The sequence below is a fragment of the Nicotiana tomentosiformis genome, chromosome 7 (genome assembly GCF_000390325.3).
Source record: "Nicotiana tomentosiformis chromosome 7, ASM39032v3, whole genome shotgun sequence".
NCBI lineage: Eukaryota > Viridiplantae > Streptophyta > Magnoliopsida > Solanales > Solanaceae > Nicotiana > Nicotiana tomentosiformis.
In genome coordinates, this window is record NC_090818.1 from 68,523,249 (window position 1) to 68,544,195 (window position 20,947).

Sequence of the window (20,947 nt, forward strand, 5' to 3'; positions counted from 1 at the left end):
AATGTTCCTTGAACTCCTTCAACTCTATAGGTGCCATGCGATATGGTGAAATATAGATGGGCTGAGTGCCCTGCACCAAGTCAATACAAAAATCAATATCCCTGTCGGGTGGCATGCCCAACAGGTCTATTGAAAACACATCCGGGAAGTCTCTCACTATCGGACTGACTCAACAGTAGAAGTATCAACACTAACATCCCTTACAAAGGCCAAGTACACCAAACATCCTTTCTCAACGATCCGTTAAGCCTTCAAATGCGAAATCACTCTACTAGGAACATGATCCAGGGAGCCTTTCCACTCTAACCTCGACATCCCCGGCATCGCCAACGTCATTGTTTTAGCATGACAATCAAGGATAGCGTGATATGGTGATATCCAATCAATGCCCTAAATTACATAAAAATCAACCATATTAAGTCATTAAAGATAAACTCCGGTCTCATGACTCCCAATAGTCATCACACACAACCGATATATGCTGTCCACAATAATAGAATCACCCACTGGTGTATATACATGAACAGGCTTAACTAAAGAATCAGGAGGAATATCCAAATAACGAGCAAAGTATGATGACACATATGAATAAGTGGAACCAAGATCAAATAATACCGAAGCATCTTTGTGGTACCCTGAAACAATACTTGTGATCACAATATTAGAAGTAACCACCTATGGTCTGGCAGGAAATGCGTAGAAATAGGCCTGACCACCACCTGACTAAACTCCCGCTCTGGGAAGACCTTGACCCGTACGACCTCCACCCCGAGCTAGCTTAGCGGGTGGTGTAGTAACTGGTGTAGGTGTGATAGTCTGGCCTCCCTACTACGCTGGACCTCTGTAATAACGGGGGAAATACTTCCTCATATGCCCTAGCCCCAACTCTTCACAATCATAACAACCTTGAACTGGGAATGACTCTGGGGCCTGAATCGGACCTCGAGGACTATAATAACTACTAGAAGAACTCGGTACTGACGAACCCTAAACTGATGGAGCATGGTATGAGCTCTGAGCTGGGAGTGCACTGAAAGACGACTAAACCGAGCGAGTACTATATGAACCGTGGCTATCTGATGAACCACGAGGAACCCGACTAGCCATATGAGCGGGCCTAAAAGGATAACATCTGATTTGATGTGATTGAACTCCAAATGAGGTACCACTAAAACTACCTAAACCATGGGGCCTCTTGCCCTCCCACTCCTCGCGCTCAAGCCTGAGAACCTGCTCCAAGTGCTAGGCAATCTAATCTACCTGGTCGAACCTAACATCCATCTTGAGGCCATCAATAAATCTCCTAATCCTCTCTCTCTTAGTGGGAACCAACCATATGGCATGATGGGCCCAATCCGTAAACCTCATCTCGTACCGAGTCACAATCATATCTCCTTGGCATAGATCCTCAAATGCCCTATGCAACTCCTCTGTACAAGTATGTGGAACAAACGTCTCTAAAAAGAGAACGGAGAACTCATGCCACTTAAGTGGTGCTGTGCCAACTGGTCTGCTCAACTCATAAGCCTGCAACCAACTGTAGGCTACCCCTGTCAGGTGAAAAGTAGTAAATACAATGACACTGGTGTCCAAAATACCCGTTGTGCTAAGAATCAGCTGACACCGGTCTAGAAAATCCTAAGCATCATCTGACTCCCCTCCGCTGAACTCTGGCGACTTAAGTCTCCCAAACTGCTCCAACCTCCTCTGCTCCTCATCAGTCATTGGTGGACCAACCTCGGCCCGAGCAACAACAATCGACTAAACTAGTAACACCCCTGGTGTTTGATGACCTTGAGCTCACTACTCTGGAGTACGGGTGGCAGGAGTCTGAGCACCTGCCCCAGCCTGTGAGGTAGCTGGTGCAACTGGAATTGAAACTGCTTGAGCCAAGCTCGTGCACACAGCCAAAATCTGAGCCAAATCCTCCTGAAGACCAGGAATGACAATAGGCATCGGTGGTGCCTGAGCTTTTCCCGATGGCTCAACAGTATGAGGAGCCTACTCCTCAGCTGGAGCACCTGGTGGCTCCATAGGTGTTGCCCTAGCTGTAGTACGAGCCCCACCTCGGCCCCTACACTGGTGGTACTAGTGCCCGTCCGCCTGATCCAGCTGCATGTGTCCTCACCATATATAAGAGAATAGAAGAGTAGAGGTCTAGACTTCAGAATTAACCAATCTGCATGACAAGAATGCAAGAAAGTGAAGTTTCCTAATAGTTTGGTAACCTCTCAAAGATAAGTACAGACGTCTCCATACCGATCCGCAAGACTACTAAACTTGCTCATGACTCGTGAGACTTAAGCAACCTAGTGCTCTGATACCAACTTGTCATGACCCAACTCTTACCAGAGCCACGACTGCGCCTATCACTACTTTCTAGGCAAGCCAACAGTCACATAAGAATAATGAATTTGAATAAACATGGTTTAATAAACTCAACAACGGAAATAGTGTGGAAAAATGATGAAAACAACAACAATACTGCTACAACCATCCTAAAGATCTGGTGTCAACGAGTACATAAGCACTACTGAGCATCAAAATACAAGACCAAATCCTTAATACAACTGTCTGAATAGTAGAATAGTCTCCCAAAATGCCGCTATCAACCCAACTCTAGTAATCACCACGTCCAAAAGTACCCGGATATGCACATAAAGTGTAGAGTATAGTATGAGTACAATCGACCCCATGTACTCAATAAGTAACAAACCTAACCTTAGGCTGAAAGTAGTGACGAGCTCAGAAGAAATAGTCAGAGATCAATATCAATAACCAATAACTGTTTAGGATATAAAGGAAACAGTAGGAGCAGGTAACTCAATGATATTATGTTAAGCTCGTTCACATTTCAGGAATTTAGACATGATTTTCAAGTATAACAGTTTAAGCCCAACACGGATAAAATATTTCATTTACCAGCTAGCATAAGGAAGGTACATCTCTATGCCTACATGTCCAATATACATGTCAAATCAACAATATCACAGTGAAACCATTAAGAATAACTACACAACAACACTTAGCACTGTACGGGTGCCTATCATAGATGCACATCACCAAAGCACATATATATAACATTGTGCATGCACCCATTGCTGGCATGCCAGACTCTGGAGGGGCGGATCCTACCCAAACGCTAATTATAATCACATAGACCAAATAATGGGGCCTGGTGCATGCGTCGCCCTAAATCAATAATGCTTAACCCAATATAAGCCTGGCTTACGCATCACCTCAAGATTAATACCAAATCTGCTCTATGGCACAAGCCAAGTCATTAACCGCTCAATTCAGATAATCACATCTCACAATACTCAATTCAACAGTCTTACACATACGAGGCATCAACAATATGTGAAGAATCAAATAAGAAAGTACTAAGACAGAGATATCATACATGGATATAGCATCACAACTGAGAGTATGTGTGCAATTAAGGCAAATAGCTCAAAAACAACAAAAATAGACATATCATGTCTCAAACAAGTAGCACACAACCTAGACATGATTTCTAACATGAGTCATAGCTCAAATAAGTGTACAAGTAGAAAAGATACGGATATAACGAGGCATGATAGCAAAACAATTTTCATAATAGTCTAACAACACAATATAACAACTCACACCACTTGTTCCAATTTGCCACAACATTTCCATAACAACAATTCCGATACCACAACCACACATAGCCCACGACTTAGCAACACTGAGTATAACAATAACAACAACAATAACACAAGAGTACGACAAGTAAATCAACACAAGAATTACAACCACACAATGAAACAGAGGAATAAGCTCAACAATGAAAGAGAAACAAGTAATAATGACTTCAAATAAAAATAACTCAGCAATGAGAGAGATAACATATAACAATGACTTCAAATAAGAATACACCAACAATGGAAGAAATAACATGTCAATAAAAGAGGCAACAACTATAATTAAAGCATATAAGAGTATATTTGACAATAAAAGATAGAATATATACTATCAACTTCAAATAAAACATGTAAGAGTAAATCTAACCATGGAGGATATAACATGATAGGGCATCTTCAATTAGATGCATGAAAGAAGCCTGAGAGTTTAAACCAGTCAAATTTCCACATATAAGGCCATGTACACACTCGTCACCTCGTATACACATCTTCCACGTAATTCAAATAGTGCAATCAAACCAATCTCTACGGGGTAGTTCCCCCGCACAATGTTAGGCAAGATACTTACCTCAACTAGAGCAAATCAACCCTTGAAAATAGCTTTTCCCCTAAAACTCACATCAACAGGGCTCAGATCTAATAAAAAATGACTTTATATCATAAAAAAATGCAAGAGAAATTAATTATGACAGATAAAGCTATAATCTTTACACAATCCCCCAAAAGTCAACAAAAGTCAACTCCAGGCTTGCCCGATCAAAACTTGGGTACAAGGTAGATTCCGACTAGCCATAACCCCACGAGTCCATATATGTGTTTTGTTTTAAAATCCAAGTCCAAATCGACTCTCAAAGCCCAAATTTTCATTTTTCAAAACTTTGATAAAAATCCACCAATTTCCTCATTGATTCTTATAAATTTTGTTGTTAAATCTAATATATAATCATGAAATATAGTTGGAAATTGATTAGAACCACTTACCCAATGATTGTAGATGAAAATTTCCTCTCCAAATCGCCTCCTACCAAGTCTAGGGTTCAAAATATGAAAGAATGAGCTAAATTCCCGAAATTCCAACTCTTAACCCAACTGTAGATATCACATTTGCGACCAAAAGTTCGCAATTGTGGATGTTAGTGATTGCGATCACAGGTTCGCAATTGCGACAACACATTCACAATTGGGACCAAGGTTCGCATTTGCGACCAGAAGTTTGCAAATGTGGTAGTTCGCAATTGCAACAAAAATTTCGCAATTACGAAGTATCAGCACCAGCAATCCCAAACTTCACCGAAATGATCCGAAAGCATCCCAAAACTCATCCGGAAGCTCCCGAACTCAAATCATATATGCATTTCAATCTTAAAACATGCTACAAACCTTCTCGTGCACTCAAAACTCTAGAAAAAGGTCGTCTTGACCATGGTCAAACTCCAAATTTCTTAACTTAACTAGTCTCTTAACCAATGATCCAAAATACACCCAAGCCCCTCGGGACCCCATCAAATCGTATCAACATGTCCCCTAACATAACACGGACCTACTCAAGGTCTCAAATCCCACAACATAACATCAAAACCACGAATCACACCTCAATTCAAGCTTAATGAACTATTTCAAAATTTCAAATTCCAATCTTATGCCGAACACCTTTAAACAACTCGGAATCACCTCAAATTTAGCGCACAAGTTTAAAATGACACATCAAACATATTCCAACTTCTGGAATAACAATCTAAGTCCAATATCTATGAAGTTAATTCCCGGTCAAACCTATAAACTTTCCAAACCTTTAAATTGTCAACTTTTGCCAAATAGTGCCAAAATCTTCTAGAAACATCTAAATGCAAATTCGGGCATACGTCCAAGTCCAAAATCACCATCCAGACCTAACAGAACTATAAAAACTCCGATCCGAGGTCAAATTCACCAAAGTCAAACTCGATCAACCCTTTCAATTTAAAGTTTCTAAATTAAGAATCATTCTTCCAAATCAATCCTGAACCACTCGAAAATGAAAACCGACAATAGACACAAGTCATAATACACCATATAAAGCTAATCATGACCTTAAACCATCGAACAGAATGCAAATTCTCAAAATGACCATTCGAGTCGTTACATTCACCCTTACTTAAACATACGTTCATCCTCGAACGTGCCAAGAGTCATTCCAAAGCCATCGAATCACTGGGTAAACTTACCATGCACATGGACATGGGTGATCTCACGTCAGTCTAATCCATATTAGCCTGACAACACAACCTAACTAAAGATCCTTACTTCAACCTTAGTCCATAAACCTTAGAACTTAGTTTCCAACATCCGTAATCCATTAAAAGATTTGATCCTTGTACATATGCACTATATTCATCCCAACAAGCTGCATCGAGTCATCATTAAACTACCAAGATCAAACCACACGATTTGCCACATAACTCATACACTCACAATAATAACTTCTGACCACAATAGCTGCTCATTACCAAACCCGGTACCAGTAAATAGTCTCATATCAACTAGAACCTTGTTCTAAACCTTCACAACATTGATAATAGTGCAAGAACATGTGAAACTCATAACTACTCACCCAACCAACTAGCCATATCAAATGACACCTGGGCACATACATCGTAATCCAACCCAACAAGCATAACTTGAATATGACTATATATGGAAGGAGAAACATATGAGAGAACAACCAAACAAGTTCAATAGGTACAATTCCCCATTGTTACCATACTACAAGTCCATTACATAATGAAGAAGAAAGGCACACACAATAACCATAATGAATCCCATCCTAACATGACCCAACCGTTGCACCTAGCATTGTACAAACACACCTATCCGCAAAGAACACAAAGTTCCATCCCCCTCTCGGAACCACAAGCAAGTTAACCATCCCGATAACTAAAAACCTTCTACTAACTCAATCCCATAGTACCAAATCATAACACATAACCTATTTCCCATACCTATAAAGCACCTAAATCACAAGTCGTGACCAAGCCGCCCAGAAATCATATCAAAACCTATTGTATTAACTAACAGAAAGTCTGCCCAAGCCTCATGACCCTCAATAGCGACCAAACTAAAATGATAGACATGAGCTATCACAATAGAATCCTTAACTGGAGTGAACACATGAAAGAGTACAAAAATCACAAAACACAACCATATACGAAGCAAGGTAGGATAAAACTTACGAATAAATGGTTCCAGATAGAAATAATACTAATGCATCTCTAGAACCAGCCAAAACCATACTTGAAATGACATCATCTAGTGAAGCAGCCTTAATCCAACTAGGAAAAGCATAACAATGGGCCTGGCCTCCCCCTCTAGGACGACCTCTACCCCTAGCTGGCGGCGCAGGTATAGCAGCAACTGGAGCAGAACCCATAGCCTGAATACTCTCCTATGGCACACCTGTCCGGAGTCTGGACAATCTCTCACTATGTGGCTGGTATCCATAAACTCAAAGCAGCCTCTCCGCTGACGTGGCTGTGGAAGCTGTCCGGTATAGGTACTCTAGGACCCATGGATATCTGAATCACCACGTGAAACCTGAAGTGCAAACTGAATTGGTTAACCCACAAAACCTCTACCATGACGTACCCTGCCTCCAAAATAGTGATCAGTAGATCCTCCTAGTCCACGAGGCCTCTTAGACTCCATGTCATCCCTCTCCTGGCCCCACATACCCTCCATCATCTGAGCGATCTCTACAACTTGCTGAAATAGAGTATCTATCTCCAACTCTCGAGCCATGCTGAATTTAAGACCAAAATTGAGCCCCTCGATTAATCTGCGGACTCACTCTCTGACTGTAGGAACCAAGGTAGGTGCATGTCAGGACAACTCGCTGAATCTGATGGCGTACTTTGACACTATCATAGTGCCCTATTGCTGCTGCTCGAACTCTGTGCGCCATGTATCTCGGAGGGTTTGGGGAGCAAATTCCCTAAAAACATTTCTAATAATTGAGCCCAAGTGAGTGGGGCTGCATCAATTGGCCTACCCTCCTCGTATGCCTACCACCATCGATACACTGATCATGACAGCATAAATATAGTAAAAGCAACTACGCTCACCTCCACAATACCTATGGTGCGGAAAATACGGTGACACTTCTCTAGAAAACCCTACGTATCCTCGATAACTGTGCCACTGAAAGTAGGAGGATCCTACTTCTTGAAACTCTCAAGCCTCTTTTGCTCCTCCTTTAATGCCTCTGGCCTGACCTCAGGATGAACCGCAATAATAGGCTGTACCGGCATAACACCCAGAACTTGACCAATGTGAGCCCGCTTCTCTTGAGTATGGACCAAGCAGAATCGCCAATGTGTTCCACCAAAATCAATCCCGCTTGAATCAATGTACCAAGCATGCTCAGGAACTACGCTAAAGTCTCTTGAAGTCTCTGGGTAGCAACAAGCGCCGCTAGTTCCTGCCCCCCAACCGGAGCTACTGGTGGTTCCTCAACCGTTTCTCTGGCAGCTGCTCTAGTTGTAGCAATTTCTCCTCCTCATCCTTTGACTCTACCCTAGTCTCTAGCAACATCGGCTTTGGGGTAGCATCATCAGGAACTGCAGCTTGTGTCCTCACCATCTGTGAGAGAATAGAATGACAAGGCTCAAACTGCAAAAACAATAAACTCGCACGATAGGAATGAAAGAAATGAAGTTTCCCAATAGTTCTGTAGCCTCTTGAAGATAAGTACAGACGTCTCTATACCGATCCACAAGACTCTAATAAATTTGCTTATGACTCGTAGCACCTATGAACCTAGAGCTGTGAAAACAACTTGTCACGACCCCAAATTCCCACCTTAGGATATCGTGATGACACCTAGTCCCTAAGACTAGGTAAGCCTAACACATGCTGCCTTATTAACAGATTTAAATCATTTATCCATTAAAAGGAACAATAATTACCATACATAGCCAACAACCATCAATAGATTTACAATATCCCAAAATCGGTAGTACGAAGTCATAAGTCTTTCTAAGAGTAATTAAGAATATCAAATACATCACTGTTTGTAATAGAAATAAATAGTAATAATGTAAAGCTACTGAAGGTGACTTTAAGGCCTGTGAGTGTAGTGGCAGGTATACCTTGAAGTCTTCATAGCAAATCTCCAACAACTAGATAATGTCCGGCACAATCAGAGGTACCTGGATTTGCACAAAAATGTGCAGAAGCATAACATAAGTACACCACAATGGTACCCAGAAAGTATCAAGACTAACCTTGGTAGAGTAGTGATGAGGTACAGTCGAGACACCTACTAGACATAATTACCTGTGCAAGTATTAATATAAACTAACAAAGGAACGAATATCAATATAAAGCTAAACATGGAAAGAATAACAATATAACACTAGCAAATGGAAAGTAGAAGCAACCAATAGCAACAAGGAGTAAATAGGCGATAACGCGCAAAGTAATCAAAACACAGTTAAAGTACCAATGAACCGAATTAAGGAAAACAAATGACAACCAAATAATAAACCGTTCTTTCACAAGGTTTACACAAGAATCACCTACAGGTACTACACCTCATGATCACAAGTCACGGGTCCTAAATCACAAATCATAATCACGCGGCATCTCGTGCCCACATTACCAATCATAACCGCATGGACAACTCATATGTTGCGGGGACCACTCACGTGCCAATACCATTAATACCTCAGATTTGCATGGACGACTCACGTGCTAATAGTAACAATACTTCATATCTATACGGACAACTCACGTGCCAATAGTCTAATCCATACACAGAAGGCAAGTATACAAGAATACATGTACATGATCAACAAACATCAAGTTTCATAGTCCTTGACTGATATATTGTCACGACCCCATTTTCCCTCGATAGGATGTCGTGATGGCACCTAATCTCTATGACTAGGTAAGCCTAGTAGTTAATAATAACCTGACAAAAATAATTAACAAAATACTAAAATAAGGCTGAATAAATGATGTAAACTTTTGAAAAAAGAATCAATAACAAAACACTCCCCAAGACCGGTAGAACCGAGTCATAAGCTCTACAGAGTCATACTAGAGTGCCTACTATATCACTGTTTGACTGGAAAACACAACAGTAGTAAAAGTAAAGGATGGTGACTCCGAGGCTTGCAGACGCCGAGCAGACATATGTTGAAGTCCCCGTAAAGTAGCTAACAGATGATCACTAACGACCGAGGTACCGCCTCGTGTACAATAAGAATCACCACTGAGGTACCACCTCGTGTATATATATCAAGAATCACAACCGAGGTACCGCCTTGTATTCACAATTTACAATCTCAATCGCAATCTTTTCTTGTACCGCCGCGTGAGCCTTACATTTGAAATAAGTTTTCAAAATAGTTTTCCCGAAATAGCTACATGCACTTTAGCCCACCTTATGACGTCGCGTGGCTTCACGTAGTTCCCCTACAAGCAACACACACATAAGTCCCACCTTATACCATCGCATGCACATTAACCCCAAGCATTATACTGCCACATGCACGTCTATCACATCACAATAAAAACTCGCACCACAAGTACCCATATATCAAAACTTGCCAACAATCAATAATATCAATGTTTCCATAATAATAGCCCATGGCTCCACAACAACGTGTACAAGAATATCCACAACAATAATTAATGTAAAATGCTTAACAAGGAAGATGTTTCAACAATAACAATTTCGCCCTCAAAGTGATAACGACTTTCACAACTTCAACACCAATAACTCAAAAAATGAGAGATAATGTATAACCACGATATTAAATAATAATAACTCACAATGGAAGAGATAACATGTAACAATGACTACAAATCATGGAAATCAACAAGGAAAGAGATAGCATGAACAATAAACTTCAAGTAATGATAATCAATAATGAAAGAGATAACACGAACGATAACTTCAAATAATGATAATCAATAATAAAAGAGATAACATGTAACAATAATAGAGGAAATAAGTTCAACAAAAGCATGAGAGCAATTTATCAATTAGAATGTAGAACAAGTGTTAACGAAATCATTTAAGGCATGTAAGGATAGACTAACACAAGTAAGAATAGATTGACTATGAGAATTTAGAACATGATACGACAACTCAATTAAAGCATGGAAAGAGTCTAAGTAGCCTAAACCGGTTAAATACCATGTACAACCCGTGTACCCACTCGTCACCTTGCGTACATGGCTTTCACATAGCACAAATGAATCAATCAATACCAATCCTAAGGGGTAGTCCCCCCACAAAGTTAGGCAAGATACTTACCTCAACTAGGCCAATTCAACTCTCGGAAATAGCTTTTCCCCTAAAACGCGCCTCCACATGGCTCAAATCTAGCCAAAATTGACTTAATATCATCTAATAATACAAGGGAAATCAATTACAATAGAAAAAAGCTAAGATCTTTACACTTTTCCCAAAAGTCAACAAAAGTCAATCCTGGACTCGCCCGGTCAAAACCCGGTCCAATGGTAGATTACGACTACCCATGACCCACACGAGTTCATATATGAGATTAGTTTCAAAATTCGAGTCCAAATCGACTCTCAAAACTCAAATTCTTATTTTTCAAAAACTTGACAAAGTGTCACAATTTTTCACTTTGATTCATATGATTTTGATGTTAAAATCTAAGATATATTGATGGAATATGATTTGAAATAGATTAGAATTACTTACCCAAAGTTTGTAGGTTAAAATCCCCTCTTCAAATCGCCTCCTACTGAGTCTAGGGTTCTAAAATGAGAGAATGAGAGATGAAATCCCGGCTCTGCATGTGGTGCTTTGTCTCCCAGGTCACCTCATTAACCCGATGACCCCTCCATTGAACCTTTACTAAAGCAATGTTATTTGATCTCAACTTCAAGACCTATCTGTCCAAAATAATCACCGGCTCCTTAATATAAGTCAAATCCTTGTCCAATTGAACTGTGCTGAAGTTTAAAACATGAGACGGATCACCATAATAATTCAGGAGAATAGAAACATGGAACACCGGATGAACTGCAGATAAATTAGGTGGCAATGCAATCTTATAGGCCAGCTCACCAATCCTCTCAAGGATCTCAAAAGGTGTGATATACCTAGGGCACAACTTTCCCTTCTTCCCGAACCTCATCAACCCTTCATGGGTGAAACTCGGAGCAAGAATCGCTCACTAACTATGAATGCAACATCACGAACCTTCAGATCCACATAACTCTTTTGTCTAGATTGGGTTGTACGAAGCCGATCCTAGATCATCTTAACCTTCTCTAAGGCATCTCGAACCAAATATGTGCCTAATAACTTAGCCTCTCCCGGCTCAAACCAACTAACTGGAGAACGACACGGTCTCCCATATAGGGCCTCATAAAGAGCCATCTGAACACTCGATTGGTCGTTGTTGTTGTAGGAAAACTCCGCAATTGGCAAGAACTGATCCCAAGAACCCCCAAAATCCATAACACATGCACGAAGCATATCCTCGAATATCTGAATGGTGTACTCAGACTGTCCGTCCGTCTGGGGGTGAAATATTGTACTCAACTCAACCCGTTTGCCTAGCTCACATTATACAGTTCTCCAGAAATACGATGTGAACTGCGTACCCCGATCAGATATGATGGATACTGGTACGCCATGAAGACAATCTCGCGGATATAAACCTGAGCCAGCTGCTTTTAAGAATAGGTAGTCACTACCGAAATGAAATGAGCTGACTTGGTCAACCTATCCACAATCACCCATACCGCATCAAATTTCTTCTGAGTCTGTGGGAGCCCAACAATGAAGTCCATGGTGACACACTCCTATTTGCACTCGAGAATCTCAAGTTGCTGAAGAAAACCACCAGGCCACTGATGCTTATACTTCACCTGCTGATAATTTAGGCACCGAGGTACATACTCCACTATGTCTTTCTTCATCCTCCTCCACCAACAAATGCTGCCTCAAATCCTGATACATCTTAGCGACACTAGGATGAATGGAGTACCACGAACTGTGGGCCTCCTGAAGAATCAACTCACATAACCCATCCATATTGGGCACACATAATTGGCCCTGCATCTACAACACATCGTCATCTCAAACAGAAACCTCCTTGGCATCGCGTGCTGAACCGTGTCCTGAAGGACAAGCAAATGGGGTTCGTCATACAGACGCTTTATGATGCGATCATATAGAGAAGATCTAGAAACCATGCAGGCAAGAACTCTTCTAGGCTCCGAAATATCCAATCTAACAAACTGGTTGGCCAAGGCCTGAACAGCCAATGCCAATGGCCTCTCTCCTGCCAGTAGATATGTTAAATTGCCCAAACTTTCCGCCTTCTGACTCAAGGTATCGACCACCATATTGGCCTTTCCGGGATGATATAGAATGGTGATATCATAGTCCTTAAGCAACTCTAACCACCTCCGATGCCATAAGTTAAGATCTTTTGGTTTGAACAGATGTTGTAGACTCCGATGGTCGGTAAAGACCTCATAAGGGACACCGTACAAATAGTGCTGCCAAATCTTCAAGGCATGAACAATGGCTGCCAACTCCAAATCGTGGACTGGATAATTCTTCTCATGAGTCTTCAATTACCGAGACACATAGGTAATCACCCTACCATCTTGCATGAACATCGCGCCAAGGCATACACGTGACACATCACAATACACAATATAAGGCCCAGAACCCGTAGGAAACACCAACATTGGGGCTGCAGTCAAAGCAGTCTTGAGCTTTTGAAAGCTCGCATCACACTCCTCGGACCATCTGAAAGGAGCACCCTTCTTGGTTAATCTGGTCATAGGTGTAGCAATAGACGAGAAACCCTCTACGAAATGACAATAATACCGGGCCAAACCAAGGAAACTCTAGATCTCAGTAGCTGAAGATGGTATGGGACAATTCTGCACTACTTCAATCTTCTCTTGATCTACCCCGGTCCCCTCAATCGACACCATATGACCCAAAAATGCCACCGAATCAAGCCAGAATTCACACTTTCAGAATTTTGCATACAACTTCTTTTTTCTCAAAGTCTGGAGCACGATCCTCAGGTACTGCTCATGATCTTCCCGGTCGCGGGAGTACACCAAGATGTCGTCAATAAACATAATGATGAATGAATCAAGATTTGACTGGAATACACTGTTCATCATGTGCATAAATATTACTGGGGTGTTGGTTAGCCCAAATGATATCATCGGAATATTCGGATCCCGAATCTTTAGCTGATGATAAACTGACCGCAAATCAATCTTTGTGAACACTCTAGCACCCTGTAGCTGATCAAACAAGTCATCAATGCGTGGCAATGGATGCTTATTTTTTACTGTAACCTTGTTCAACTACCGATAATCAATACACGTGCGCATAGAACCATTCTTCTTCTTCAGAAACAAGATCGGAGCACCCCACGACGACATACTAGGCCGAATGAAAACCTTATCGAGCAACTCTTACTACTACTCCTTTAACTTCAATTCAGCTGGGGCTATATGATATGGTGGAATAGAAATGGGCTTAGTGCCCGGCTACAAGTCAATACCAAAATCGATATCCTTATCAGACGGCATGCCTGGAAGATCCTTTGGAAATACATCTAGGACGTCTCTCACTACCAAAACTGACTCAATGGTAGGAGTATCGGCAATGACATCTCTCACAAAGGCAAGATAAGCATTACACCCCTTCTCAACCATCCGCTGAGACTTTAGAAATGACATAACCCTACTAGGAATAATCTAATACACCCCTCCACTCTAAACGTGGCAAACCTGGCATAGACAAGGTCACTATCTTGGCATGACAATCCAGAATAGCACGATAGGGTCACAACCAGTCCATGCCCAAGGTAACATCAAAGTCTACCATACTAAGTAACAATAGATCAACTCTGATCTCAAAAACCACCAATAACAACTAAACACGACCGATACACACGGTCTACAATGATAGAATCTCCCACAGGCGTGGACACATAGACTAGAGAGCTCAAAGAATCACGAGATATATCCAAATATGGAGCAAAGTAAGTTGACACATATGAATAGGTGGAGCTCGAATCAAATAAGACTGATCTATCTCTATGGAAAACCAAAACAATACCTGTAATGACTGCGTATGAAGCAACTACCTCCGTCCTACCTGGAAATGGCCTCCCCCTCTAGGGCGACATCTACCCGCCCATCTCCCACCCCTAGCTGGCTGTGTGGGTGGAGCGGCAACTGGGGAAACAATCATGGTCTGAGAAGTCTATGGCCTTGACTAAATCCATGGAGCCTGAGTAGTCTGTGGAGGTGCACCCCTCCGGAGTCTGGGGTAGTCTCTAACCATGTGATGGGTATCACCAAACTCAAAGTAAGCTCTCGGTGGGCGTGGCTACTGGATACTGGCTCGGCCCTGGTCAGCTGGACTGACTGCTGAAGGCACCCCGTGCAGGAGGTGCACTAGAAAGTGATTGAGCAAAGTGTGCAACCTGAGGCCTCAGAACAACCGGAGCACCACTAGAAGCTGGAAGTGCTGAATGAACTGGATGTCTCACATATTCTCTACCATGATGGGCTATAGCTGCAACGTGGCCACCACCAAATCCTCTAATACCTGGAGGCCTCCCTGTCTTTTCTGTCATGGCCCCATATACCCCCAACCTCCGTGCAATCTCTACCACCTGCTGATATAGGGTATCTATCTCCAACTCCCAGACAATGCTGAATCTAATACCATAGTTGAGTCCCTCGATGAACTGACATACTCGCTCTCTGACTGTAGAAATGAAGGAAGGTGCATGTCTGGACAAGTCACTGAATAAGATAGCATACTCTGACACTGTCATATACCCTGGCACAACTGCTCAAACTCTATGCGCCATGCATCCCTGAGGTTCTGAGGAACAAACTCTCTCAAGAACAACTCTGAAAATCGAGTCCATGTAAGTGAAGCTGCACCGGCTGGGCTACCCTCCTCGTATACCTGCCACCACTGATATGCCGCTCCAGATAGCTGGAAAGTAGTGAAAGAAACCCTTATCGTCTCCACAATACCCATGGTGCAGAGAATACAATGGCACTCCTCAAGAAAACCTTATGCATCCTTTGAAGCTAAACTACTGAAAGTAGGAGGGTGATACTTCTTGAACCTCTCAAGTCTAAGCTCCTTCTCCTCAGATGTTGCTGCCCTAACCGCGGGGTGAACCAGAAAAATAGGTTGTATTGGTATAACCTATGGGACCTATCAACATGGACCCGCTGCTCTAGAGTACGGGTCGTATGAGTCTGATCTCTTCCCCCTACCTGAGATGTGGCTGGTGCGAGTGGAATCAACCTCGCCTGAGCTAGAGTGCCAAACATGCTCAAGAATTGTGAGAGGATCTCCTAAAGTGTTGGGATGGCAACAGGCGCCTCGGGTGCCTACCCCCCAACTGGAGCTACTGGTGGCTCATCTGTTGCATCTCGGACAGGTGCTCTAGCTGCACCACGTGCCCCTCCTCGGCCTCTGCCCTGACCCCGGTCTCTCATGGCTCTAGAAGAGGGAACGAGTGTCTGATCGTCATATCCAGCAGTGCGTGTCCTCACCATCTGTGAGAGAATAGTAATTTAAAGATTTAGTTTTAGAAGTCAACCAATTCAGACGTCTCCATACCAATCCGCAAGACTTTACTAAACATTCTTATGACTCGTAACACCTATGAACCTAGAGCTCTGATACCAACTTCTCACGATCCCAATTTCCCTCCATAGGATGTCGTGATGACACCTAGTATCTACGACTAGGTAAGCCTATCAGTTAATAATAACCTGACATAAATAATTAACAAAATATTAAAACAAGGCTGAATAACTAATGTAAACTTCTGAAAATAGAATCAATAACAAAACATTCCCCAAGACTGGTGGAACCGAGTCATAAACTCTATAGAGTCATACTAGAGTGCCTACTACATCACTGTCTGAATGGAAAATACAACAGTAGTAAAAGTAAATAAAGGTGACTCCGAGTCTTGCGGATGCCGAGCAAACATACCTTGAAGTCTTCGTAAAGCAGCTAACAGATGATCACTAACGACCGGCACGAGCAGGCGTACCTGGATCTGCACAAAAAGATGTGCAGAAGCATAGTATGAGTACCACAATGATCAGTTAAACATAAATAATCACCACCGAGGTACCTACTCGTGTATATATATCAAGAATCACAAACGAGGTACCGCCTCATTTTCACAATTTACTATCTCAATCACAATCTTTTCTTGTACCACCACGTGAGCCTTACATTTGAAATACGTTTTGAAAACAATTTTGCGAAATAGTTACACCCACTTTAGCCCACCCCTTATGATGCCGCGTGGCTTCACATAGTTCCCTTACAAGCAACACGCACATAAGTCCCACCTTATACCGCCGCATGCACATTAACCCCAAGCCTTATACAACCGCATGCACGTCTATCACATCACAATAACAACTTGCACCACAAGTACCCATATATCACAACTTGCCAACAATCAATAATATCAATGTTTCCACAACAATAGCCCATGGCTCCACAACAACGTGTACAAGAATATCCACAACAATAATGAATGTAAAATGCTCGACAAGGAAGATGTTTCAACAATAACTATTTTGCCTCAACGTGATAACGACTTTCACAACTTCAACACCAATAACTCAAAAATGAGAGATAATGTATAACCACGATATTAAATAAGAAAAACTCACAATTGAAGAGATAACATGTAACAATGACTTCAAATAATAGAAATCAACAAGGAAAGAGATAACATGAACAATAAACTTCAAGTAATGATAATCAATAATGAAAGAGATAACACGAACAATAACTTCAAATAATGATAATCAACAATAAAATAATATAACATGTAACAATAATAGAGGCAATGAGTTCAACAAAAGCATGAGAGCAATTCATCAATTAGAATGTAGAACAAGTGTTAACAAAATCATTTAAGGCATGTAAGGATAGATTAACATAAGTAAGAATCGATTGACTATGAGAATTTAGAACATGATACGACAACTCAATTAAAGCATGGAAATAGTCTAAGTAGCCTAAACCGATCAAATACCACGTACAATCCGTGTACCCACTCGTCACCTTGCGTACATGGCTTTCACATAGCACAAATAAATCAATCGATACCAATCCTACGGGGTGGTTCCCCCCCCCCCACAAAGTTAGGCAAGATACTTATCTCAACTAGGCTAATTCAACTCTCAAAAATAGCTTTTCCCCTAAAACTCGCCTCCACACGGCTTAAATCTAACCAAAATGAACTTAATATCATCAAACAATGCAAGGGAAATCAATTACAATAGAAAAAAGCTAAGATCTTTACACTTTTCCTAAAAGTCAACAAAAGTCAACTCGGGGCTCGCCCGGTCAAAACCCGGGTCCAATAGTAGATTCCGACTACCCTTGACCCCACGAGTTCATATATGTGATTAGTTTCAAAATTCGAGTCCAAATCGACTCTCAAAACTCAAATTCTTATTTTTCAAAAACTTGACAAAGTTTCACAATTTTCCCCTTTGATTCATATGATTTTGATGTTAAATTCTAAGATATATTATTGAAATATGATTAGAAATAGATTAGAATTACTTACCCAATGTTTGTAGGTGAAAATCCACTCTTCAAATCGCCTCTTACCGAGTCTAGGATTCTAAAATGAAAGAATGAGAGATGATATCCCGACGTCTAGCCCTTATGTTCAGTTGCAGTTATCGCAATTGCCACATGGGTTCGCAATTGCAAAGAAAATCTCGCAAATGCAGTACTGATAGGCATGCGAAGCTCTTCACAAATGCGTAGATGGGTCGCAATTGCGAACCTTGCTGCCCTCGCAAAAGCGACGAAGACCATTGCAAATGCAAATCTAGCCCAACTGAAGACTTCTTCAAAAATGCGACCCAGGCATCGCAATTGCGATACATTTGGTCTCCCTGCTAAGGTCGCAAATGTGACCCTGGTGTTCGCAATTGTGAGACCATAGGCACCAGACACCAAGTTCTGCATTTTTCAGTTCAAAACTTTCCGAAACATGTCCGAAACTCATCCGAGCGCTCGGGTCTCTAAACAAAACATCTGAACAAGTCTAAAAACATCATACAAACTCGCTCGCGCGATCAAAACACAAAAATAACATCTAAAACTACGAATTGTACTCTAAAACGCATGAATATCAAAGTAAATTTCAAGACTTTCAATTACTTTAGACTTTGATATTCATGAATTTCTAGAATTTCAATTACAACACAATATAACAACTCGCACCACATGTGCCCATTTGCCACAACATTTCCATAACAACAATTTTGATACCACAACCAGACATACCCCATGGCTCAACAATGCCGAGTACAACAACAACAACAACAACAACAACAATAACGCATGAGTACGACAAGTAAATCAACACAAAAATTACAACCACACAATGAAACAGAGGAATAAGCTCAACAATGAAAGAGAAACAAGTAATACAACAACAACAATGACAACCCAGTAAAAATATCACAAGTGGGGTCTGGGGAGGGTAGAGTGTACGCAGACCTTACCCCTACCCCGGAGAGGTAGAGAGTATATTTACGAAATACCCTCGGCACAAGAAAAAGAAAATAAATGATAGATAATAGATCAGTGATAGCAATAGAAGCCAGGAAAATAGAATAATATCAGCATCGTAAGAAACAAAAAATAAAAGTAAAAGCAATAGCAATAACCAGTACTAATGCCATAGAAAATAGTGTGGAAGCTGCATAAACCACTAATAACCCAAGGCAAAACATTATCAGCCTAGTCCCGCCCCCGAAAACAATGAAGAAAAAAGCTCGACTCCCTCATAATCTACAACCCTAATGCTCGAATTTCACACCTTCCTATCCAGAGCCATGTCCCCAGAGATCTGAAGTCGCGCCATGTCCTGCCTGATCACCTCGCCCCCAATACTTCTTAGGTCTCCCTCTACCTCTCCTCATACTTGCCAATGTCAACTGCTCACACCTCCTAACCGGGGCATATATGCTTCTCCTCCGCACATGCCCGAAACATCTAAGCCTCACTTCCCGCATTTTGTCATCCATGGGAGCCACACCCACCTTCTCTTGAATATCATCTTTTCTAATCTTATCCAGCCTAGTGTGTCCATACATCCATCTCAACATCCTCATTTCTACCACTTTCATCTTCTGGGTCTGAGATTTCTCGGCTGCCCAACATTCAGCCCCATACAACTTGGGTGGTCTAACCACCGCTCTATAGAACTTTCCTTTAAGTTTTGGTGGCACTTTCTTGTCACACATGACTCCAGATGCTAACCTCCATTTCATCCACCCTACTCCTATACGGTGCGTGACATCCTCGTCAATCTCCCCATCCCATTGGATAATTGACCCTAGGTACTTGAAACTTCCTCTCTTGGGGATGACTTGTGAGTCAAGCCTCACGTCCATGTCCGCTTCCCCCGACGCATCACTAAACTTACACTCTAGATATTCTATCTTAGTCCTACTCAACTTGAAACCTTTAGACTCTAGGGTTTGTCTCCAAACCTCCAGCCTCTTATTAACGCAGCCTCGCATCTCATTAGTCAGAACTATATCATCAGCTAACAACATACACCATGGCACCTCCCCTTGAATATGGTGTGTTAGTGCTTCCATCGCCAGAGAAAATAAGAATGGGCTAAGCGCAGACCCTTGGTGCAACCCAATAACAACCGAAACATGCTCCGAGTCACCTCCCACAGTCCTAACCCGAGTCTTAGCTCCCTCGTACATGTCCTTTATCACCCTAATGTAGTCTACCGACACACCCTTCACCTCCAGATATCTCCAAAGAGAAACAAGTAATAATGACTTCAAATAATAATAACTCAACAATGAGAGAGATAACATATAACAATGACTTCAAATAAGAATAAACCAACAATTGAAGAAATAACATGTCAATAAAAGAGGCATCAACTTTAATTAAAGCATATAAGAGTATATTTGACAATAAAATATAGAACATGTACTAACAACTTCAAATAAAATATTTAAGAGTAAATCTAACTATGAAGGATATAACATGATAGGGCAACTTCAATTAGATGCATGAAAGAAGCCTAAGAGTTTAAACCAATCAAATTTCCACATATAAGACTATGTACACACTCGTCACAACGTATACACATCTTCCACGCAATTCAAATAGTTGGTTTGGGTCCGGGGATGTTTCAGAATGAGTTGGGACACTTAGT

The 20,947-nt window shown here is 41.5% G+C and overlaps 1 protein-coding gene across 1 annotated transcript; it reads right to left on the reverse strand.

Moving 5' to 3' along the window:
* Nucleotides 1–19,218: 19,218 nt before the first annotated feature.
* On the reverse strand, nucleotides 19,219–20,457 carry LOC138895144 (uncharacterized). The gene is made up of 2 exons (XM_070179844.1): nucleotides 19,683–20,457; nucleotides 19,219–19,284 (listed from the first exon to the last, which is right to left on the reverse strand). Exons 1-2 carry the CDS (start codon nucleotides 20,364–20,366, stop codon nucleotides 19,219–19,221), a joined length of 750 nt encoding a protein of 249 aa, XP_070035945.1. The 5' UTR covers nucleotides 20,367–20,457.
* Nucleotides 20,458–20,947: the final 490 nt, after the last annotated feature.